Source organism: Triturus cristatus, chromosome 6, assembly GCF_964204655.1.
Source record: "Triturus cristatus chromosome 6, aTriCri1.1, whole genome shotgun sequence".
Taxonomy (NCBI): domain Eukaryota; kingdom Metazoa; phylum Chordata; class Amphibia; order Caudata; family Salamandridae; genus Triturus; species Triturus cristatus.
The window spans coordinates 121,158,650-121,184,043 of record NC_140589.1 but is presented as its reverse complement, the minus strand read 5'-3'; the positions used below and the strand labels follow the sequence as shown (position 1 = coordinate 121,184,043).

Sequence of the window (25,394 nt, the reverse complement as noted above, 5' to 3'; positions counted from 1 at the left end):
ACACCGAGAGGGCGAAATGCCAAGACTGCGCCTCCAGGTATTCAATCCCCCACTCGCTGGGGAATTCCTTATCAATAGAATAGTTAGGGAAATGTGCATAGCTTTTCACCTGATTTCCCCTACCTCCCCTTAGTGATGGAGAGGTTCAAACAGGCGAGCATGAGCCTCCTCACACCACTGCAATAGGTAAGACCTGGTTCTCCAACCTAGTGTAACTGACATCGGGAAATGTGATGCTGTTACCAACACTTAAGTATACAAAAAAGTGACCGGTGGAATGCTTGAATTAACCTTGGCCACAGGTAATTACTCTGGCCGCATCCCAGTCCATCCTTATTTTGCATACCATGCCACCTCCGTTTGGACCAAGCCATGTGCAAATCAGTCTTGACACTCTAATGGGAACAGCCGAGCCTGAACTGCCAGACCTGCAACTTGGGACCGGTTTCACTTGAGTTCTACCTCATCAGCCAGGTATAGCTTGGTTCCAGTGACCATGCACACCGTACTCCTGTCTGGGCATACCCATTTCACATAGGGCGACACACTAAAGTAATAAAAGTGATTGTTGGAATGCTTGAATTAATCTCTGCCACTAGTAATTACTCTGGTTGCATTCCAGTCCATCGCTATTTTGCATACCATGCCACCTCAGTTTGGACCCAGCCAACTGCAAATCAGTGTTGCCCCTGCTCCAAAGTGGCTGGACATTCTAACCTTGAAAGGGGGGGGGGGGCGAGGCAAAGTGTTCCACCACTAACCAAATACACATGACAACATGACTGGTTAGGACGTAGAATTCAGATCTCTCCAGCTTGCCAAAAAAGAACCTTAGAGGTACTCCGAGGTGAGAACCAACAACACCGACGTTTTGCTGTAAAAAAATGGATAAAGTTCTGAAAATGGTGCGCCAAAGAAATTGGCCCACTGGCTGCGTTGAAAGATATCGCAGTCCTGAAATGCCTTGTGTACCTATTGGTTGAAGGAGTTTCTCACCCTGCAATAATAGTACACCTGGTGGCTTTTGTGGTGTACAGGAGGGGTGCGATAGTAAGACGTTTCTTCCAGACACCCGTGATCAAAAGGGTTCTGGAGGGAGCAAAACAATTGTCCCACCCAGAGCAAATGCAACTCCCACATGGAATCCTCAATCTGACATTTTCACAACTGATGAAGCGTCCTCTTCAATCCATACACAGCTCTGGCTTACAATGTTTCACTTTTTTTTTTTTTTGTCGATATAGTTTTTGTGTTTTTACAACATTAACATGTAATCGTCAGCGCTTTGTCGTTACAGGGTGGCCGCCCAAACTGGCTGTGTTAGTTGTAGTACAGTTTCAGATCAAGTATGCTTGACTGTTCCCCTATCCACTGTCACAGTAAGGGAAAAGGAGAGTGAAAGGGGAAAGGATAGGAATTAAGGTAGAGAGAAAAAGAGAGCATACCAGAAGTTTACTTTCTTCTCGATAGTGTCTTGACCCAGTGGGGGTGTGCATTCGAGCCGATTGCTTCGTTCTGTTAGTACTATTCAAGGCGGATCGTATGGGCCTAGGAACTTGTCCAAGGACGCCCACATTCCCCTGCAGGGTTGTCTCCATGGTGAGTTTTGTAGGGCAGTTGTGTCAGCGCGTCTAAGGTACGTCACCCAGTTGAGCCAGCCCTTGAAAGTTGCCTTGGAAGTGTCTATCCATTTGGTGAGTACTATTTTAACTGCTGCTGTTAGTAGGAGATCCAGTAGGTCTCTGTCCTTTTGTGAGTCTAACTGTTGTCAAAAATGCAGTGGTTAGGGTTGCAAATTCTGCTTTTAGTGTGCATCCTAACGTTTTATTTATGAAGGTGAACATCTTCTCCCAGAATCTTTTAACTTTAGGACCGTGGTAGATCAGGTGTGCCAGGTCCCCCTTTTCCTTGTCGCAATTCCAGGACTGTTCATTATCCCTCAGGCCCAGAGTCGCCAGGCGAGCCGGGGTCCAGTACGTTTTGTGTAGGAGCCAGAATTTTGTCTGTGCTAAAACCGGGGAGATTTTGTTTTGCATGGGGGGAGGTCCATAGCAGGTGGAGTTCTTTGGCACTGAGTGTAGAACCGAGTTGTTTCTCCCAGTATGTGATTGTTTTGTCATTAAGTTTGGTCGAGCTGGGTCATAGTCTGTATAGGTGTGATACCTGATGGCCTATTCTGTTGAGATTCGCCATGTATTGGATGATTGAGGGCTTGTGCTTAGTGAGTTTCGCTTTGGACAGGGCTGTTTTGATTTTTAAGGAAGTTGTACAGTTCTATGTCTGGTAAATTGTGCTTTGTTTTTAACCTGCTGAAAGTGGAGGGGCTTTCCCCCTCTTCCAGCTGAGCTGGGTAGGAGATACCTAGTATTTTCCATGATTCTATGGATAGCGGTTTCCCCCTGTATTTTATCTTTGTTTGCCTACAGTGATTCCCACCTTGAGTTTTTTACGCTGTGTTCCATTTTTTTGGTCTACTTTAAGCAGGGCATTTCTCGTGTTTTTGAGTATTGGATTTGCGGCCTGTGTTTGTTAGCTGTGAGGAGAGCTATTGGCTCAAGGTTGTTTAGTATGGCTCTCTCAATTGTAAGCCAGACCGGTGTGTAGTCCTGGCTGGGCAGGACCCAGTAGGCCCCCTGTTTCGCTAAAAAGGCAGTTTGGAATGTTTTGAAGTCTGCCACATTTTGTCCTCCCAGTTTCTTGTCTAGCCTTAATTTTTTAAGGCTTATTCTCGCTTTTTTATCGCTCCATAGGAATTTGTTTATCTTCTCTACTTTGCGATGGAAGTCGTCCGAGAGTATAAGAGGGAGCATATTCGACAGGCAATTGACCATTAGAGTGATCATCATCTTTACTGTCTCTATCCTCCACCACCATGTTATAAATTTGGGCGACCAGGCCTCCCAACAGCGTTTTTGTCTTTTCTAGCACTAGCTTTTCATTTTGGTCGAGCGTGCTTTTGAGGTCCTTGCCGAAATGTATACCTAGGTATTTGATGAGCCCAGTTTGCCAGGCTAGGCTAGGCTAGGCCCGGCCCGATTTCCCCAGTATCTCTCTAGTGGTGTGGATGTTAAGTGGCTTGTATTCCGACGTATCCTTGTTTAGCTTGTAACCAGAGTGGATTGAATACTTTTCTATGGTCTCCATAAGGGCTGTGATGGAGGACTTTGAACTCTCAGTGACTATGAGAATGTTATCCACATACGCGGCTAGTTTGACTGTGACCTCATTGATGGTGATCCCTCATCTCCTCATTGGCCCCGATATCCCTTATCAGAGGTTCCAGGGCCAGCAGAAACAACGAGGGGGACTAGGGGCAGCCCTGCCTTGTTCCTCGCGGTAGGGTGAAGGATTCTGAGACCGCCCCATTGACTACAATTCGAGCTCTGGGGTTTTCGTATAAAGCCATTACTTTCTGTGTATATGATTCTCACAAATTGTATGCCTGCACTGCTCCAGGAAGTGCTAGGATACCCTGTCAAACGCTTTCTTGGCGTCTAGTGGGATGGTCACCGCAGGTTCGCCAATCTTGGCAGCCCTTTCCAGTATGTGGCACAGGAGTCTGGTGTTATCAAGTGACATGCGTGTCTTTAGGAATACTACCTGTGCATTGCTTATCAATTGTGGTAGTACCGTGTTTAGTCTTGTAGCCAGGATTTTGGCGTAAACTTTGCAGTCAACATTGATTAGTGAGATGGGCCTGTAGTTTTGGGGCATCTGTGTTTTTGCCTTCCATCGCGATAACTATTATGTTTGCCTCCGACATGGTTTGTGAGACCGCTTCCACCCCCTCGCAGTGGTTGAACACTTTTTTCATAGTTGGGTGCAGGTGCGTTAGGAACGTTTTATAGAAAGTGGCCGTGTACCCGTCTGGGCCCCGGTGTCTTGTTGTCTTTAAGAGACTTCACCGCCATCTCAATTTCTGCTGAGCTTATCTCCCGTCCCAGTGTCTGTGCTTCCTCAATCATTCTCGTTGGGAGGTTTTGTCTGTCTAGGTATCCTGTACAGCCACCCTCATCCAGAGATTGATCCTTTCTGTAGAGTTCTTGATAGAACTCACTGAATGTTCGTAGGATCTCCTTGTGTCGTGTGTGTGTGTGTGTGTGTGTGTGTGTGTTTTGTGAGTCAGTGATTGGAGAGTGTGCTGTCTTTGTTTGTGTTTCAGGTAAGCGGCTAGGATCTTCCCTGCTTTGTTCGCCTCGCAGAGGGTAATTGCTTTATATTTATCCACAGTCTGGCTCTCTCGCTCAAGATTTTGTTGTATTCGTATTTTTTCTTTGTAAGCTCTGTTAGGGCGCTACTGTTCGGAGTCTGTGATGTGATTTGCCTCTAACCTTTTTGATGTCCTTTTCTAGTTGGCCAAATGTGCCTTCGCATTTTTGTTAATTTTGGCCTTAATATGTATTTATTGTGCACCTGATTGTTGCCTTGAGTGCATCCCATATGGTTTTGGGGTCCGTGCCCAGTGTATCGTTCAGTCTAACGTATTCTTTAATGGCTTCTATTTTATTTTTGTTGGCTGATCTGCCAAGGAGTCGCTATTGAATCTCCATCTGCGTGGAAGGTCTTCGTTGTGTTGCCCGCACATCAGTAGGCTGATGCACGAGTGGTCCGAGATAGTTCTCACCGCAGTGTCAGTCTGTTCTATTAAGTGGGTGTGTGTGCCTGAGATTAGCATGTAGTCTATCCTGCTGTATGAGTTGTGCGGGTTAGAGTAGAAGGTGTAGTCTTTAGTGTCAGGGTGTTGTAGTCTCCACGGATCTTTGAGGTTGAATCTGGTGCATATGTTCCTTAGTGTGGTGTGTGCGTTGGGGGGAGTGAGTGGCACTTTGATTGTCAAGTGTGTAGTCTAGTGCTATATTAAAGTCGCCTGCCATCACTGTTAAGTCATTTTGTGGAATTGCCTCCAGTCTCTTCAAGATTCCCTCCCAAAATTCGGAGTCGTCTGTGTTAGGGCCGTAAATGTTCACTACATGTATGTTTTCCTCTCCCCTTTTCGATTGCGTTACAAGTATCCTCCCTGCTTCATCGCATTGTTGATCCTCTATTGTTATCTTGGAATTCTTATTTATCAGAGTGATCACCGCCCGCTTTTTCCCTGTAGCCAGAGAGCAGGCAACCTGTCCGATCCGTCTCGCTCTAACTCGTTCGGCATCCTCTAGAGATAGCCTGGTCTCCTGCAGCAGGAACACGTCTCCTTTTGTTTTTGCTAGGTAGTCTAGGATTTTTTTTCCTCTTGACTGGGTGGTTGAGGCCCTTGACATTTAGGGAAACTATATATAGGTTAGATGCTAAGGAGTATGGGTTGTTTTGTGACCTTTGCTTACGATGGATGTTCGCCGTTCTCCCTTACCCCCCCCCCCCCCCCTTGTTGTGCGCTTGTGCCCTTCGTTCTCGCTTTGTTATTCTGCCTAGTAGGTGGGTAACATCTGTCTCCCCCTGTTGGGTCTGCTGTTCCTCCCACCAGATCTTGGTGTCCTGTTCCTTCTTGTATATTGGAGTGTAGATAGAAGGGTTAAGATAGGATAGAAGACAGTGGATAGATTCAGAGTACATCTACACGACAGACACAGTTTCCCCCCCCCCCCCACCCTCCCTGTTCAAAACCATTGTATTCTGGACGTGCGAAGGAACCCCCGCCCCCCCCTGGGATAATTTGTTTCCTTATGCTAGTGTTACTAATGCTGTTCTTTCAACCCCCCCCCCCCCCTCCCCTTCTGCCTCGCTCTCTGCTGTCCTTACATAACATATGTGCGTTTTACCCTCTTGGTTATTTCGTTCCCCTTGGTTCTTCTCCCCCGTGCCCAACCCTTCAGGTGCCCACACCTATGCCCAACAAAAAGGATATACTGTTAGTTTAGTCTCTCTTGATTCCTGTCGACTGGTGATACGCTCGCTTTAGACTGTTTGTTTCTCCTCTCAGCGTCCTGAGGTAGATAAAGTTCTGGTTTCTTTTGGTAAAGAAATCGGGTTTGAGGTAGGTACGCTAGGTAATTTTGTTTAGTCCTGAGGTAGCCCTTTTGTTTAGTCCTGAGGTAGGATCATGTGTACTGAGGTAGATAACAGTTTCTGTTCCTGAGTGTACATTTTTAGTCTTTGTTCCTCCAATCACTCCACTCTTGGCTCTGGCGAAGCTCTCCTCTTGCTCGTTCCTGCTTGTGAAGTTTCCATCTCTTGTTGCGACGGTCCTTGTAGGTATCTGGACAGCTCTGTAGGATCTTCGAGGACTTGCGTTCTTCCTTTGTCACTAATTCTGAATCTTGTAGGGCCTACAAATGAGAATTATGTTCTCCTTGATTAGTTTGTTCCGCTGGGCCAGGAATCCTTTTCTTATGTCAACTGTGGGCTTGGAGTAATCCTGTGTGAGGATTATCCTGTGTCCATTCCATTGCATATTTTTTTTTTTTTTTCTTGCCACACCAAATATAGTCTCTATGTTGCGATCGGAGTGGTTTGCATATTATTGGGCGTGGTCCCGCCCTATTCGTGGCTTTGTAGGCTGGTACCCTGTATGCTTTGTCTAGCTCGAAAGGGTGGTCGAATTTGAGGTTCGTAATTTTGGGGATCATGTCTTCGCTAAAGGCCATGCAAGACCCTGTTTTGAATTAGTCTCCCTCCGGGACACCTAGGATTCTTATGTTCCCCCCCCCCCCCCCTCCCCTCTGTTTCGATCATCCAGTTCAGCCGTTTGCCTTTGGAGTATTGCCGTTGTTTTGGTTAGAGCCATAAGCACTTTATTTGTCTTTTGGTCTCCGTCTTCTATGTCGCTAACCCTCTGCTCCACCCCCGTCAGTCTGTTTGCCACGTGGATGTCCGCTCTGACCGCGGCCATTTCTAGTTGGATTGCATCCGTAGTTTGTTTTGTTGTTTTGGCTAGGTCATGGACCTCCGCCAGTTTTTTCAGAATCATGTCCAGTGTGCTATTGATATCTGGTCTTTGTTTGATGGGGGAGTCTGTTAGCGTGTCACCCTTGTGGTGTGTGTGGGTTTTTTTTTTTTTTTTTTGACTGCTGCGTGATTTTCCCTTCATTCTCAGCCATGATTGGCAGGCCTCTCTTCACTTGCTGTAGCTCGAATCTTCTGCCCCCTTTCTGCGCTAGGGATTGGTATCTCTGCACTTGTTAGGTTTCTTTTTGAGCCCTTTTGTATTTCTCTTTCAGCAGCGCTTGTTGTGTCTTTGCCCTGTTGCTTTGTGGGGCTCTCTTGCGTCACTCTGTCCTGGGTGGGTTGTGGAATATTGAGGGCCTTATGATGATCTTGTTGTCTTCGCGATGCTCTTGTTGACGCCACCCCTCCTATTTGCGGTGGTTGACCGCCGCTCGTCACCCCACGTGTACTGACTTTCGGGGGTACTTGCGCCTTTAGGGCAGTTGTGTGTTTCCTGTATATACTTTGCCGGTTGTTTTCTGTAGTGGTTGCCTGTATTTGCGATGTTGCAGTTGTTCGGGATCTGTTCTGTCGTCCTCTGTAGTGCCTGCGATGGTGGCGGTCACCAGTGCCGTAACTCCCTACTTCTGTGTGCTTGGTTGGTGGTGTTGTACCTGTCCCGTTTGCTTTCCCGTACTGCTGTTGTAATATTCGTGGTGCCTGCAAGTTGGCTCTCCGCGCTTTTGGTATGACTGCTATGTTCGCCACTGAGTTGGCTCTTTTGACCCCCCCCCCCCCTCATAGTGTGTAGCCCTGGGTTTTGGCTCCTATGAGGCGGGCCCTTAAATCTATTAGTGCGGCCTTGTTTGTCGCTATCCCTGTCTGCCCGGCATGACCACTGTGCCTACTTGGGGGCGCTCGGTGATCTGTGTGCTGTGAGGCTCCCCTACCGCACGCACATGGTTGCTCATCTTGAGCAATGGGTGGTTAGCGAGCTTCTTGCCGTCCCTATTCTCCTCCCTGTATCGGGTGCTCGTCAGTGCATTGCTTGTCCCATCTGAACTGCGACGCTTTGGACTTTGTGCCTGTCCGCCTCCCCCGCTCGCTGTGCCTCCCTGTGTGCCTCTTTCCTGTCTGCCCTTCGCTACCAATCCTGAGGGCTGCACTCCTGTCCTCCTTGAACTGCACCTCCTCTCTTGTCCCCCTGAATAGGGCTCGCGCTGGTTTTCTTGCGCGATTTCTTCAGGTGGGTTTTTTAGTTTTATTTTTTTAGTTTAAATGTTATGACCATGTCCTGGTTGCCATACCATTGCAATGCAGAGTGAGCAAACTGCAGGCCTTAACTGTGCAATATTCTTACATTTGAATTCACAACAACCAGATAGTCGTGGGAACTAACCTTAAATTGCTGTTCAAAGTTGTCACACTTCCAAGTCAACCAAATGATACAACTTCTGTGTTCTTACAAGACCCAAACTGATGAGAAGAACGAGCTCTACACAGGCTGGACGTCAGGAGGGCTGTGATTTACTGCATGCAGGAAACAAAAACAATCTGAAAGAGCAATCTATTTTTGTCTCATTTGCACCAGCTACCAAGGAGTTACCAGTGACAAACAGAACTATAGCAAGGTTGATAGTTCAGAAAATACAAAGGTGTCCGTAGTTGGAGTGATGCTAGAGGAAAGGCCTAGAGCTCACTCCATGAGGGTTAAGAAAGGATCGCACTGGCCTTTGTAGCAAATGTCCCAATCAATAGCATCTGCCTGATGGCCACATAGTTCTCTGTGCATACTGTCATGAAGCATTACTTAATTGATATCCATGAGAGCAAAGCAGCACAGGTGTGACAGAGTACATAAGTACTGGTTTTTAAATACAAACTTGTTCTCTTCCCAACCTCCCACGGGATAGGTTAACACTGCTATATAATCCATGCACCATATGCGAGTTCAGAAAGATTCATGCTGCAAACGAAATGGTTACTTACCTGTAGGAGTAGTTTTGTAGCTTGAAGGCTTTTTGAGTTCACATGTGACCCTCGTTCCTCCAACATAAATAGAGTGCAGACATTTGCAAAGGGAGAGCAAGACAGCTTTTAACAGCTTAAGAGAAGCTACGCACACAAGGGCTCCAGATAAATGAATAAAGATGGCAACCATGCATAGGAGGAGGAACAGACCACCAAATGGATGTTGATGCCCACTCTAAATGAATACAAAAATAGACTGTTCCAGATCCAAACCCTAGACAGCGGAATAACGCATAGCATGTGAATCCAGAAAGTCTGCAAGCTGCTAACCTACTCATAGGTAAGTAACAATTTTGTAACCCCATCACTCGAATCAATCCAAGACTAAGTTCTCAGACTGCTGCATTGTTTCAAACCTTTCTGCTTTCACCAGACTGATCCTCTTCTGAATAAACGCCAGATAGGACTTCCTAACTACTTGGCCACAGCGTGTCTCAACACTGTTATTCCCTTGCTCAACTCACTAAAGTGCTTTATTATAGCCTTCAGTTTTACTCCTAGGATAGGCACTGTAATACTGCTGGCTGGAGTGGAAATGTCTGGTGGAAGCTTATCCTTTCACCATTGGATGGCGTCCATGTTTTTACTATGCACACATCTCTCAGTGGCAACTTCTTCTATTTCAAGTAATGTTATCACAAAAATGGCGCGTAGTTTGTATGTGTAGCTGCACTTTACACAGTACTCTAGATGGTGCCCTCCGCCCCTCACCAATTTTATGTGATAATATAGCAGTTTCTACCTTTATGGTCGAAGAGTGACTACTGCATTATGTGGACGAAGCTTAAACCATGTTACATAAAGGGTATGGCCTATAAATTGGAAAATGCCACGTTGCTAAGAAAAATGTACGTTATTGATTAATTGTGTTTTCATACGTTTGTGATGAGTGCACTGAAAACAACAAAATGGTGAGTACAGGATCCCCTATGGGGTAATCCACTTTTACATTCCAAACTACTCTAAAGTGCTGCCAAATGGAAGGCTTTTGCGATTGAGAGTATGGGAGCGATTTTTCTTTTTCCAGTGAAAACTGGTTAAGGCTTTACCGGAACAAGAAAAACTGGATTAAACTGCAGACCATGCTTTTTCGGATACCTACAGGTAAGTGACTGAGTCAAGTTAGATTTATAAACTTCATTTAAAAGGATAGATAGAACAAGGCTGTAATTGTGCTAGTTTGCCAAGAGTTTCTCCAGCCGTAACAAAAAATAAATTTGGTTTAATTGGATTTCAGAAGAAGTTTGTTATTTCTCAATCAATCATCTTCATTATACCGGTGTTAAACTTCAGCTGGTTTTCAGAATAAGTGGAAAAACCAGCCTGTGAAAGTGAAAGATCCGTCAGGGCACACCAAATGCTCTGAACTGGGAAAAGCAATGGTAATTGTCTTGCATTTTAGAGACCATACCCAGAGTAAATGTGATTGCGCTATGTATGCATACCCCAATAGTCCCCTTGGAATGCGTGATGTGTAAGGCCTTGCACTGACCTTAAACACCCCTTTCAAAATAGTCTTTTGTAATGATTAGTTGAATAATGTTAATTGACCCAGCTTGTTAAAAGCGTTGGGGTTGCCCATTCATTGCTCCACCTTGACAGTAAAGTGTGCCTAAAAGTGTCAGGTGAGAGCAGGCAAAGACCGGTTATGCTAGCCATATATTTCCCTAGGGCAGTGTAGGAGAAGATTTAGCCCATGGTGGACATCCGTGTATGTGGGAGGGTGAGACTGCTAAAGCTATATTGGTTTAGGCCTAATATTAACCTCTCATCCTATTGACAACATTTTCTTAGAGTGGCCTCTAGTTTGTGGTACACTTAGGGCCTGTTTGCTCGTGTGCAACACTGAACGAGTCTGCCCGGTCCTCTTTTCAACTTGGGTCTATGACCATGTCAATTGCAACCCCCTTAACTATGACTATCTCACCGTCAACAGACCTGTTGACTGAAATTACCCCTTCTCCCAGAGCTGGAAGTCCAGCCAGCTTACTCTCGGAAACCTATGAAGGTTTCTGCTCAATTGCCAGCTTATATCTTGGATTCTTAACTAGAGGCTTGCATCAGTGGGCAAGAACAAGCGTTACCTTTCAGAATATGAGAAGGAAGCTTCTTTAAAAAAAAAAAAAAAAAAAAAAAAGAATTCGATTTTTAACAGGGCTATGGCGTTCGAGCCCAAAGTTTCCTATCTGAAGGTTATTCAAGGAGGTATGAATCTTCATATGAGCCCATATGCCAGTACATTGAGCCTCTTTTGATGCAGGTACCGGTTTCCTTAATTGAAAGATTATAAAAACCTTCCAAAAATGTATTCTACATCACATCCCCTCTACACACTGCTTGGCTTTTGTCCAGGCCCACCTACTTAATCACCTCTGCCAAGTACAGCAATATTGTATGCACCAACTCTGCCGCAAACACAGGTAACTTCAATGCTATGTCTAACACCTCACCATGGGCCAGTGGTACTAAAACCATTTTCTCATAAACACAGAATGGGTAAAACCCGTTAATGCATCTGGCCCCTTGTCCTATACCCCAGTAATTACAGACCTGGGGTAGGGGATTCACTTGCTAGCTATCAGACCTGGAGGAGGAGGAGGAGAAGGATGAAGTCTTGCTGGTATCCAGAAGGGTCAAACGGGCCCTGTTGTGGAAGTTCCGACAATCTCAATGCAGGCCTTCAGTTCCAACCAGCTACAGCCATACTGTGGACAACCATGGATGCATCAATGGAAGGATGAGTCATTCATACAGAAAATTGTCTACAAGAGGCCTCTGGTCAGAAGGGTAAAAGCCACTCCACTTAAAGTCTTGACGTTGCAGGCCATGTCTGCATGAACTACTGGTGGGCCAGACAGTGTTGCTCTGGACTGACCACACAACCCCAAAGTACTACATCACTGAGTAGGGATGCAAGAGTCCCATTCGCTGTCAGAGGAGGTACTGATTCTGTAGGTCTGAGTCCTAGAAAACTAGTGATTATTACATTGGAACATCTGCAACCTTTACATCCTGTCATACTGTTGCAAAAGAGAGCTCCACCAAGTTTGATTGCAGATTGTCTTCCTAAAATGGGGCTATCTAACTGTAGATCTATTTGCCACACTCCATAACAAGAAATGCCAGTACTATGTCAGCAGGTACCTCCACACAGATTCCAAAGGAATTCCTTATAAATGAACTGGTTGAACATCTTTTTCTGAAGCCTTTCTGCTATTTCCACCTAATTCCCAGGATGGAGAGGAGAAAGGTGATGGTGAACCACTGTTCCCTGATTCTGATTGCCCTGGTGTAGCCGTTCCAATCCTGGTACAGCCAATGGTTGAGACTGTCCTGATGTCCACTGATACAGCTCACAAACCATCTCCAGCGCCTCTCCAGCCATCATGGACAGGCCCTCCACTATCATCTGAAGCATCTGAAGACAGTCAACTTGACAGCTTGGTTGCTGACCACTTGGAATTCGGTCATCTCAACATCCCTGCTCATTACAGAGAGATTGGAGCAATCATGAGCACTTGCTACAGCAAAGACCTATAATGCTAAAAGGAAGTGCTTCTACATGTGGTGGAAGGACCAAGGACTCAAGCCTACATTAATTCAACTCCAAGTGCCCAGAACAGTCTTCGATACTCATCAGTCAGAATTCTCTCGGCGCAATCTCTGAATTTAGGAGAATTGATGAATCTTCATCCTTATTCTCCCAAATACTCTTCACACTTGGCTTTCTAGGTAGGAGAACCCCCAATTCCCCCAAGCCATGGGAGTTCAATACAATGCCTAGTCAGTGGATGCTGCCTCCTTATGAGCCTATCCACAGGGCAGTACAGAAATACATCTCTAGGGAGACTGCACTGTTACTGGCTCTCACTTCAGCGGGGATACCGTACACCTTCATCACATGGGTCATCCCTGTCTCGGCTGGGTGTGGCTATAATTTTTAAGTCCTCTCTACAAATTGAAAAAGGTTAACCTCCACTTCAAGCAAGCAGAAACCCTGTGGTGTGGGTTTTTTAGTTGTTTTGTTTAATTAAAGGTCCTGACAAATCATTCAGCACATGCCTGCTGTTATATTGGCCTTGGACCTACTTCTCTAATTTTGGAACCATCTTGACAGAGGCTATTATGCCATATTTAGTGCAGTCTAAAAACTTTTGCTTATTGGGGCATTTTAACATCTGGTGGGACAATATGGGAAACAGTGACCCTAAGGATTCATATTATGCCATGATCCCTAAATCTAGAAATAGGTTCCCCCCCTCCCCCACGTCAAGTCATATGATTGATCTTGTCTTCTCCACAGGTAATGCACTAAAATCTGAAAAACCTATTATTTTAGTGTCGTCAGATCCTCCTGTAGTATATTTTCAACTAAATAACTGCCGCCAACCTAGTAGAGGAGAGACTCGGGGGTTGCCATTTTTTGTGGGGGGCGGGGGGGGAGAGAGATCATGGTCTAATGTTACACAATCCGTGCTCTGGGGAGCGTCCAGGCCAGAAACACAATAGAGGTAACTCAATTGGTAACTGAAGTTGATGACTGGATATCGAAAGGCTAACATTCTATTGACGCAATCCACCAAAGGTAAACCGTAGGAAACATCCTTCCTTTCCCCGGAAACGCAAATAAGTGTTGTAAAAAGCTGGAACGCTTATGGCACCTTACTTGTGAGGAAGATGATTGCAATACAGATAAAACCAAATTGAAAACTTATTTAAAAATAAAAACTGTGCAGAGCAGCTAAAAATAAATCTTGGAAGCTAACAATTCCACCTGAGGAGTATTCCAAATATTAAAAGATTTTTGATTCCCAGCTCTATGTACTACTGAGTTTAAGGTGTCTACAGAACTCTGGCTCCTTCATGTCATTTATTTTTTACCATTACAAAATGAGTAACATCAGGAAATGTTTCTTTCAGGAGCAAAATGTTGAGTAGATACCAGTCTATCCCCAGTGGCCCCCATTTGCACTATTAATAGATATGAGCCCCTATAGGAAGTGAGTATCTCTATCAAAACAATTAAGTTAAGGTACCCATTAGACCCATGCCCTGCCTCGTATTACCAACTAGCAACAGATTCTATCTCTGGTCATCACCAAGCTTGTAATTTACCCATGACTCGACAGTATGCCCTAAACAATGGAAAAACGCACAAATCTGGCTAATCTTAATGAAATGTACTCTCGATCCTAATGTATCTACAGACCAATTTCAAGATTACCTTTCATTGCTAAAGTTTGTGAGAAATAAATTGACAGACAACTGAAGGAACATTTAGAGACTAATAACGTTGGATTATTTCTAATTTCTATCCCAAAGATCCCAGGCAGTTAAAATGGCATCTTGTGCTTTTAAAGGAAAAACTGCTGCTGTGGGGCATCCCACAAGGATCCATCTAAATTCCCACCCTGTTTAACACATATATTCCCTCTAACCGCTCCAGTCATATGCTTTGGGATCTCCCTTCTGCCCTACGCAGAAGATACCCACATTTTAATTTCAGTGGTAGATGAAGTACAAGCTGCATCAGATTTATATAATGGTCTGTCAGCTGTGATGAACTGGATGAAAACAAATGCCCTTAACTGAAAGGGGTTAATACTGAAATGTTGTGCTTTGGCCGTGGATCAATTTCTAATACCCTAAAATGGTGGCCATATGACGTGGTGACATACCAAGACAGGACAAACCAAGAATCTGGGAGTCCTAGATAATCTGTACTTGGAGACACCGATGAATAAAGTATTGGGATCACGTGTCCAGTATCTAAAAGGGCTAGTTGAAATCTTTGTATTCTGCCTAAACAAAGCCACGAAAAGATAATTCAAGAAACTATTCTATCTAGGCTTGATTTTTTTTTTTTGCAATGCTCTTTACTTAGGTTTGCTGACAACAGCGATAACTCTGCTACAGGGAATTCAGAATTGCCATGCGAGACTGCTTGTAGGGATAAAATGAACTCTGGCTCTCCTATTCTGAAAGCCTTGCACTGGTTACCAGTCAACAAAATAATTCAGTTTAAAGCTATCTGTATGGCCTATAAAGCTTACTATAAGCTGGGCCCAGAAGCAATAATGGAAAAATTCTGGAAATATGCCTCCAGAATCATTCACTTCAATCTGCAAATGCCTCCATATTTTTTTTGTTTTGTTTCTCCGAATTAAATGGAGCCTTCAAGTTTTTTTTTAGCTTCTAGATTATGGAATACCCTCCCGCTCCACCCAGGAAAACAACGGACTGAAATTTTGCAAAAGATTGCAAAAATGGCTAGGTTTCCAATTTTGAGTCCAAGGTCCGCTGTCCTCTCATAAACCCAATAGTCATTGAAGCGTTGTCACAAAGTAAGGAACCGGAGGGAAGGTGGACAACACTATTGAAGAGCAAGAATAATAATGCCAGAAGGTTGCCCAGGACAATGAAATTATACAAATAACCAAGTTTTCATCTGCCTAACCCCACCCCCCCTCCCAAATCTCCCTTTCTAGATCCTAGGAACGATCACCTTTCTCCGTCTTGCTGAACTCCAAGGTCTGCCAGTTGAAGGCAGCCCTAAGATAACATGAGCCGTGTCGATGGAGAGCCTTCTGTTTCTGTACCAGGCACAGGGCTTTAAAAGTCACACGCTTCCTTACTGACAGCCAATGGAGAGTCCTCAAACCCTACCTGACTGAGGTGTGTTTACGCAGACCCAGTACTAACTGAGCAGCAGCATTCTGGATGAACTGAAGCTTATTTAATGAATACCTATTAGCATGTAAAGTGCATTACAGTGGTCAAGGCCAGATGTAATGTGTGCAGTGACCACTGACACCCTTAACGCCCTAGGAACAAAGGGAAGAATTTGCTTTAATGTCCAAAAACAAGAACTCTTCGTTCTATTGACTTGGGTGCCATATGCCAAAGTATTGTCAAAGATCACCCCCAGATTTTGTTGCTGCGGCCACCAGAACAGGTGGAGTGCCGCAGGTTTCTGGCCACCAACAGTCGGTCCAGATTGTGTTTTTTTGGGGCAGAAAATTCAATCTGTCTTCTCCCTGTTCACTTTAAGCCAGTTCTCCCTCATGCAAATACTGACTACAGTCATGCAGGACCTAACCCTGTCTCCCACCTCTTCCCAATCATCTGAGATGGAAACCATGATTTGGGTGTCATCCGCACAGGACAGCACCTGAAAACCGAAGGAGTGTACCAGTTTTGACAGAGGAGCGACGGACAGGTTAAGTAGGATAGGACTGAGTGAAGAACCTGCGGGACTCTACAGGGAAGTTAGAAAGGTTTAGCTCTAAAATCCCTGCAGCTGACTGTAAGAGTCCTGTTCACTAAAAAGGATTCCAGCAGGTTTAAGGCTGTGTCCCTCAGCCTAGGCTGATGCAGCTTTTGCATCAATAGCGATGGAGCTATGGTGTTGAAGGCTGCAGACAGATTGAGCATAACCAAAATAGCCACACCTCCCTGATCAACTTGACGGGGAATAGAATCGGCTGCTGTCAGCATTGCAGATCAGTGCTGTGGTTCCTCCTTGGGAATGGCCCAGGAGTTTGTAGTAGATGAACAACTGAGCTAATTCCTGGTTAATGTGCTTCCTTCAGATCCTGAGGAGGAAGGGGTTGTGATGAAAATCTGCATCTGTTAAGTTCCTGTCACACTGTACCAGGGCTTAGGACAGCCCAGGCCCACTGAACAAAGGAGGAAGCATGGATAACTGGAGCCAAAACAGGAAAAGGGGGGGAGGGGGGGGGAGGTCCTCTTTGAAGTTTTGGTGGGGGGAACCCCTGGCAGTGATGTCAACGAGGGGTGTCACTGAGACCCAAAAGCATGTGACCAGTGATTTCAGAATAACACCATCTTGAACTGTCCCAGCATGCTGTGCAGGAGGTTTGGGGAAAGGGTGGAGTGGTGATGTGGTACCATAGGATAGTTCAGGGGTGCCTGTCCTTTAGAACCTTTTGCCCCCTTTTTAAAATCTCTTGCACAAGGTAGAGCAAGGGCTGTTGGTGCTTGTTGTGCTTTTTGCTGCTGGACCCTGGGACTGCGACAGCCTTGGATAACTGGAAGGAGACCCCCCACCCCCCTTCTTAATGCCCAAAAGGACCGAACAACTCTGCCCCAGTTGACCTCAGGACCAGTTGGTCTCTCCAAGGGCCAGTGAGGCTGGGCTCCCTTACAACTCCTGGATACCAGTTGGTGGAAAGATCTGAACTTTTGCACCCATAGACAAAGACCAGATAGGAAGCTGGTGCAGGAAGCCAGTGGCACCAGCTCCTTGCAAAGTACACCGCCTTGGAGGCCAGGAGGCCTTTTGGATTTGCCCCTGGTGGCTAGAGCTCCCCAACAGGAGTAGAATTATCCAAGGATAGTCCAAAGCGGCCCGAGTTATGACAGTTTCATGGTTGGTGACCTTTGACCTCCCCAATAGAGATTGAGCGCGTGAGGCTCAGAAGAGACTTATTACCATACGTTCCTTGCCTTGCAGTGGCCCCTTGACAGCTAAGTCACCACCAGTGTTAAACAGGGGGATGGGGACTACAGGAGTGCAGCAGCCCAGCCCTTCAAAGGAAATTTAAGGTACTGACCCTACACTTGCTGGGTCGAGGAATTTATGATTTTCCCCCCCCCCCCCACCCCCAGGATTTTCATTATATTTTTAACCATTCCCAAGGCTTGAGCTTTTGCTATACAGCTGGCAATGCAGTGTCTCTAGGGGCTGGGTTTATGGTTGCTTCTTATGTAACATGGAAGTTTAGAAACGTGGAGTGCAGTGCCCTCTAGAGGCTGCTCTATGGTACACACTCACGTTTATGTTCATTTTAAAATGCTATATTGAGATAATGTTGACAGTGATTGTTCGACTAATAATTGCATTTACACTTGGAAGTATTGATTATTGCATTTACTCACAAATGATGGTGTTTTTAACATGGTTTGTTCTTGTTCTACTATGGTGAACCCTTGAGAAAGCCAATAGGCCAATTTTTATCTAAAGTGTTACCCCCGCCCCCCCCAACCCCCCCACCCCCTCGCCTCATATATTGTGATGTGCTGTCTGGTATAGTAGGAAGGTAATGTGATTTTGAAGGTCATGACCCTTTAGGGGTCAGATGATGTTTTCTGATGTCCTCTAAGGTATTTGCTATCTGCCTTGCGTGTATATCTGTAGAGGAATAGGTAGTATTTAGTAGTGCATGTAATAAATGTACATTTCCTTTTCTAAAGTAAAAAGCACATACTGGACAATCCATTTTATTGAGTGTTTGAAGCGTGCCAGAGATGGTAATTACTACATCCACTCCAGGTATCTGTGTTTGATCTTCTAATCACAAGTTCAGATCTCAGAAGGTCCAATCAGCCTTTCGTTCTTCTGAGGTAAATAGAGTGTCACCGAGTTGGGTAACAAACATTTACTGTTCAACACCCCCAAGCAGAGAATGTCCACTTTACAAATATGCATTTTTATGTTACAATTTTGAAGATCAGGGTTGGTTACCCAGATGAGAATGAAAAGAAGGGGATGTTAGAAAGAGAAGGGTGTGAGTGTGCAGTTTTATACAATGCTTTCTTGGAGGGCTGGGGAGAATGAACTGGCTTGATGTGCGTGTTGTTTCAGGTGCCTATTACTTTTGAAGATGTTGCAGTCTACTTCTCTGAAGAGGAATGGAAGCTTCTTCAGGACAAACAGAAAGAACTTTACAAGAGCACAATGAAAGAGCATTATGAAACACTGAGATCTCTTGGTAAGGGCTGGTCTACTACTGTTTAGGCAAATGCAAAAAAGGAGTTTATCTGCATATCCCCTTTAGTCTATTTACCTGTTCTAGAGTCAATATTTGCAATGGACATTGTTAAATCGCTTAATAAGTGCAGTTCTTTAAGATTGTCATTGTTCAGACTCTGCTCTTTATTGTGGAATGCCTGTAACACACATGTCAAAGTATTTGTCTTTTTGCTTTTCTTAACACTGGGACCGTCTGTCCATGATTGTGTATCAAGGAAACGAAAAACCTAACAATACACACTAACACCCCCAGCAGGCATGACATCCACTAATTCCTTGATTTCACTTTTTAAATGTAATCAAAATTGTATTTCATTGTGTAAATTTTATTGAGTGCAATTCCATCTAAAACTGTGTTGAATTTCATTTCTTTATTTTAGTTTAAAACATTGCTTCAGGTTTTTCAGTGAGATTCACCTTTCTTTGCCTGAACTCTGGTTTGTTTTCTCAAGAACTATTTTGATGTGTAAGTAGCTTAAACTGCTCCAAATGTTATCGCTGCACCACGCGTACAACGTTTTACATATTTTCACATCTGTTAACATTCATATTTGTCATGCACTGCCTCAATGTTGTAAATGCTTTATATTTTTCATAACTACCCCTAAAATATTAACTATGAATATTGACAAAAACCTTCTTTATGCATAGACACTTATTCTTATCCTATTCACCCACTAAAGTGTTTATTTATGCTACAAACTGCAATAAGTTTGGCAATGCTTTTTTGTTTAAAGATTTCGGTTGATTTGGTTATGGATTCATTAGTATGCAAGAAATTGGGTATGGTTCTTCCTGATCTCTGTAATTCTAGAAGATGGACCTCAAGTAGCTTTTCATCCAGTCCATCTGAGCCAATGGTAAAATCCAATGTATGTGAATTAATGGAAAAACAGAATCTGAGAGAACGCATTGGAAGATAGGAAAGATAGTTTAAGGGAAATTAATCCAAAAACCATATTACAATAAAAAACATGAATAACAAACTAATATTTTATTGTACTTAGATATTGCCGCGCACATTAAGGGCCAGAGTTAGAGGTTCGTGGTTGGGATATCCATCACTTTAGAGACGAAGCATCCGTTCACCAAACTCTAAATTCGACCCTAAATCTGTAACTGAATATACATCAACAATGGCAAACATTAGAGTTCCAAATATCATAGCCCAATTAGGGAATAAAGTTTTAAAACTTAAAAATATACCACTATAAAAAGCATGGTCTCAGTAATTTTCTAATGAAGTAGTTGTTCTATAAAACATGTTCATAATCATATGGGGCGCTAAGACTGCATTTGTGTCCCCCCCCATAAACTAAGAGAAACAGAGTTGTGTGGATCCATGATCCATGTGGTTTACTTGCTAGATGGAATAACCTGATTGGAAAGACTGTTTCTAGAGTACTGACTCATTTTGTAGCTATTAACTACAGTTTGTGCTATCTATCTAATTGCAAGTTCTCACCCAATTCTCGGTGAAAAGACAAGCCGCTCCAGATCTAGTCTCATTACAAATCTTTTTAAACTGGGCAGAAAATAAATATGTATTACCTAGTGGTGGTCGCCACTAAGTAGTTATGTCTGCTTTTCAATTGATAAAGCGTTTTTTGGTGTGCTAATAAACTTGGCCCCGTTTTTGAGGAATGTTCACAAAACGATCCCAAAAAAAGTTCAGCCACCTCGGCTCCTTCTTGGAAAGTTTTTCGGTGATCCATCAAGCAGAGGGGGAGGAGGGGGGGGGAAGGGGTCCCAACTCTGTAAATCCAATGCATTTTCCATAGACTACTTAGACCAGGCTACAAAACTGCTGAACGGAATTATACCAAATATGACAGGAAGCTAGAATTGGGTCAGCAGACTGTTTTTGTGATTTGGTGTAAATCAGTTCAGTCGTTTTTGAGAAATTTAGGGTAACAAAATAATTGTATATTTAGGCAGTTGGATCAGTGAGTCTCGAGACTCTTGTGAGAATGGCAATTTAAAAATAAAAATGTTCTGATTGGCCCAGGGAGCTTTATTTCCCTTAGGCCATCTTGTTCCTGTGGTGGTCGGACTCCACAAGTGCTCTGATTGGCTGCCAGTAAGAGGAGAAAAATGTTGCTGGCAGCTGTTATAGGATCCTGGGGCACAAAGAAATCTATGCTTATAGGGAGGGGGGATGCCCTTCTCCCTTGAGGCACCAGGGAGTCCACCCCAAGGGCTACTTAACATATGTATGCGGAGGGGGGGGGGGATCACGCAGTTCCTCTCCTTGAGGCTCTAAAGGCCCAGAGGAACCCACCCCTGGGACTGAATTTTCAAAATGGGGAGAGGGCGCACACCCTGCCCCTCCCCGAGCGTTTAGGGCCCGGGCAGTCCACCTCAGCGTCCAATTACTCTAAAGGAGGTGGGCTGTGCGGCCCCTCTTCCTGAGCCATTAATGGCTTTGGGAACCAATCTCCCTGGGCCAGGTCGCAAGCTGTGTCCCAAGGACCCCACCTTGGTACATAGTGTTTTACCTACCTGCACAGCTGCGGACAGGGACACGTGTGTTAGCTCTCGCTTATCGGGAGCATTTTCAAAACTCTTGCCAAGCAGGAGCAATCACCAATTTGGCTCCCAGTGGGCTTGAGGCAGACTTTTGATTGGTTTTCCTGCCTGCAGTGATACAGGCAGGAAAACCAATCAAATTAGCGCTCCTATTGCAGGGAGCAGTAGAAAAGTAAAGTAATGCCTCGGGACCAATAGTGTAACATATATTATGGAGACGAGATAAATAAATTGTCTCCTCCCTTGAGTTATATATTTTCTCAAACCAACTTTGTTATTGTTATTTCACATGATCATCACAGGCAATTCCAACCCGACTAAAGATATTTTAAACATTTAGGTTGAGTATGTATACCTATATTTATTTTATACTTCGACACAAAATATATAAAGATCAATCTTTTAGATATTGGTGTGTGTATGTATATATATATATATATTTACAGTACTAACATACAAATACAAAGAAATTGAACATATACATGTCAAAACAGCCCATCAATTCAGGTAGGATGCCTATAGAATTATTTTACTCAAGCATTCCGTTCTATCGAAGATCACTCCTAAAGAGATACTTTGAGATCTTGTAATTATAATCTCCACATTCTTTAAAGTACTCTTTGTTAACTACTCAAAATAACCAATAATCAAATGAGTGTCTTCAAAAATCGTTGCAGGGAGCAGCGTTCGGAACTGCTTCCTTCGGGCGAGAGCAGTGCCAGCACCCGCTATATGCGTGTAGCCGGCTGGGGCTGCAGGTACCTTGGGGTTCCCCCCTGCAACCCACAGCAAGACTATGGTGGGTGCCATGGATGGGTCCCAGGGCACCCACTTTTAACTTCGAGGTCCCGGGGGATGTGGCCCCGGAGCTGTAATTTTCTCCCCCGCCCCCCCCCCCATCATTAAATTTGCGCCAGGCCCATAAGGGTGATAGGGGCATGTTTCTACCCCCGCAACCCCTGATAATCACGCCGAGCCCCAGGTGATCTGGTCCCTGGGGCCGAAATCCACAGTGGGGGGGGGGGGTGGGGGCTCACACTCATTCCATGGTCTTTAAAAGGAACTGGGTACTCTTGTTGGTTCTTTAGACATAGTAGGAGGCTGTATGCTGGACCTAATTGCTCCTGGTCCCCTACCTCTTTGATATAATTGTAGATGCACATGCTCTGATCACTCCTAACATTTAGTGTTGGTATTGGATGTTTGCAACTTGTTTTTCTTCGAACAAGTCTTTCAAGTCGATGTATAGTGACTTCTTCCTCCATTGGCATGGCGCATGGGCATCGAGAGCTGGAGCAGTAGAAGTTTTTTTTTTTTTTTTTCTTTTTTTTTTTTGTGTTTTTCCCTTCCATTGGGTTTGCATGTGTACATATTGGGCTTTGTGTTTGGTGCCTAACTGTACTTATTGCCAGGTGTGTCTGATCTCTAGGCTCCCATTTTTCGGAAGAATTGTTTGTATCATTGATCCCATTTCCGTTTTTGTCTACATGCAGTAGACGTCGAAATCCCGTTTCCCTTCGACACCTCACTGCCAGGACCATCGCCCGTGTTCGGGGTACTCTCAGTCGCCCCCGGCATTCCATCGATGAGCATGCTATGTCAGTGATGAAAAGGACACCATTTCAATACTGTCCCCAGTGCCATCAAACACAGAACCTAAATCTCCCATAGAAATATCAGCTAAAATCAATCTTTATGATCTTGTAATTGCTCTATATCTGAAGGCAGTAACATAAAATATCCAATCGGTTCTGACTTCTAACTATCAATTTACAACTGTAGAAGGATATAAAATAAACCAGGCTCAAACTGAAATACTGTGTTTCTCAATATCTTGCCTGAAAAAAATAAAACCAGATATTCAAATGGCCACAAGATATCTTGGTGTTTGTTACTGAAAGTTACCAAGATTTATTCTCTCTAAATTATAAACCTCTGATTTCTAACATGTCCCTACTGTTTACTCCCCTTAATCATCATGGGTGGAATTTCTTTGATTAACATTTTGGTTCTACAATTTTTTGTTTTGTTTACCAATCTTCCTATAGTTTTGCACACTAAACCTTTTTCTACCATTGATTCATTAATATCGGCATTTATCTGGGAGCAACAAAAAACAGATCACTTTAGTTTCATAGCAATGGTATTACTAATCTCGTGCTCAATTATCTTTTTTGCCTTTAATTCGTCCAGCTCTGGATCTCCCTACAATCGGGAAGCACAGAAAAGCAAATATTTTGTAAGTAGGCATTGGCAACCACTGACTAAACTGGAATCCTTTTAGATTTTTCGATAACATGGTATTAAACCTGGGTGGAGTTCCATGTAGCAAACAAAACTCCACCACGCGGTGCTCCGCATGCAGTGGAGCGCATTAGATGCCGTTTGCGGAGATTTTCAGCGCCAGGTGTTTGTCCGCACTGTGCAATCATTGCGAACACCAATGGTGCAATTGTGCGCTGCTTCCTTTCTGCCGCTCGAGTAGGTTTTTTTTTTTTTTTTTACTTGAGTGGGAGCTTTCTCAATGCAAACTGACTTTCTCAACGTGAGCGGTCGCGAGCATACGCGACCACTTGCAATGAGAAATCTGCCAGCGTTGAGGAATCTCGCCGGAAGGGAGATTTTCCATGCTCGCGCTCGCCAACTTGACGTTGACAATCGCAAACAAAGAAAAATCTCGCCAGGAGGTGGATTTTCCTTGCTGACCAACTTGATGTTGACGAGCGCGAGTGGAAAAAAAACTCAGCTCTGCAGAGCAGAGTTTTCCAGAGATCCGCGGAACGTGCAGTGTTGAACTCCGTGAGCGGAGTTCACCGCCCAGATTTACGTGGCATGTCCCCTTTTTGCTTTCCCTCATTCCCAGAACGCCAAAAGCATGCAAGAGCTCCAGTGCATCATCCTGATGGCTCTAGCATGGCTAGGTTGTTTTAGTATGCAATCTCCTTCTGCTGTCCGTACCCACCCACATTTATGTAAGGGTGTATCTAACACTGCTGTCCAGGAGTGCCGGTTAAGTACTGCATCACAATGCTGCTTCCTTGAACTCCTGGGCATGTTGAATTTGCCCACCTTTATTTTCTGGATTTAAGGATCGATCACAAAGACCTATGTCAAATGGAAAATATTCTTCTCTGGATTGCAGCCTGGATTTGGGTGCAGCTCAGTCAGAGTGCATGTTGTGGCAATTTCTTAGAAGTTTTCCCTCATGGTCCATCAACCACCAGCCACATTAGATCTGGATACTGTTCTTATGCAGCTGATAAAACATCTGTTCAAGCCTATTTATTTGGCAGACATTAAGAATGTCACTTGTAAATGGTTTTGTTGCTGTCTCTCTTGTCATCCAGAAGAGTACGAGATGCTAGCAGATTTTATGTCTCGTCTAACGCAGCGCATGCGCTGGTCTGGCCGAGACATTTAGTGTACGGGTTTTCAAAGAGCTGCCACACGGCCTAGCGCTTGTGTTCACGCGAGCACGCCGGCAGCTTTCAGCCCCCAAGGCGCCATCTGGAGCTTTCACATATTCCGCCCGCATCGCGCGGCCAATGCTTGTTTTCCAAGCTTTGGCCGCGCGCGCGCACAACTCCTGCTTCTCCCCCACCACATATGGCGTCTCGCGCGCGTGGCCAATGCTTGTTGTTATTGTTACATCAGTTCCATATTTACGTTCTTTCTTCGTGGTCGGGAGTGAGTGTATTTTTATTGAACATGCTGTGCAGCCGTTTTGATGAATAGCTGTGATTTGATTGGGATTTTCTCCCTAAATTAATTTGAGGGTTGCACGCTCTGTATATGGCCGGAATCAGTGCATCATTGGCCGGAAGCTGTGGCTCAGTGGGTCCTTGGGCCGGAAGCTGTGGCTCAGTGGGTCCTTGGGCCAGAAGCGGTACCTCAGTGGATCGTTGGGCCGGAAGCAGACTGAGGCACAATGGGTCTTGGGGCCGGAAGTGGTACATCGGTGGTGCAGAAGGCCGAAAGCTGATTTTGGTCCAGTGTGTTAGTGGCTGAAAGCGGTGACTTAGTGGGGCATGGGGCCGGCCCCATCAGTGGGGTCCCATCGGTGGGGCTGGGCGCTGGAAGCGGTACATAAGTGGGACTGGGGGCAAGAGGCGGGCATCAGTTTGGCCATGGACGGATTTCTTATCGCTTGGACCAGTTTCCTACACACCATCATCCAGACTGCAGAGATAGGAAG

The 25,394-nt window shown here is 44.7% G+C and overlaps 1 protein-coding gene across 1 annotated transcript in view; it reads left to right on the top strand.

The window, feature by feature from the left end:
• Positions 1 to 25,394, top strand: part of LOC146816492 (uncharacterized) — a 401,972-nt gene that overhangs the window by 14,900 nt on the left and 361,678 nt on the right. Inside the window, exon 5 of the mRNA XM_085609516.1 lies at positions 18,503 to 18,629. Coding sequence (XP_085465642.1) covers positions 18,503 to 18,629 — 127 coding nt within the window. The remainder of the gene's footprint in view (positions 1 to 18,502; positions 18,630 to 25,394) is intronic.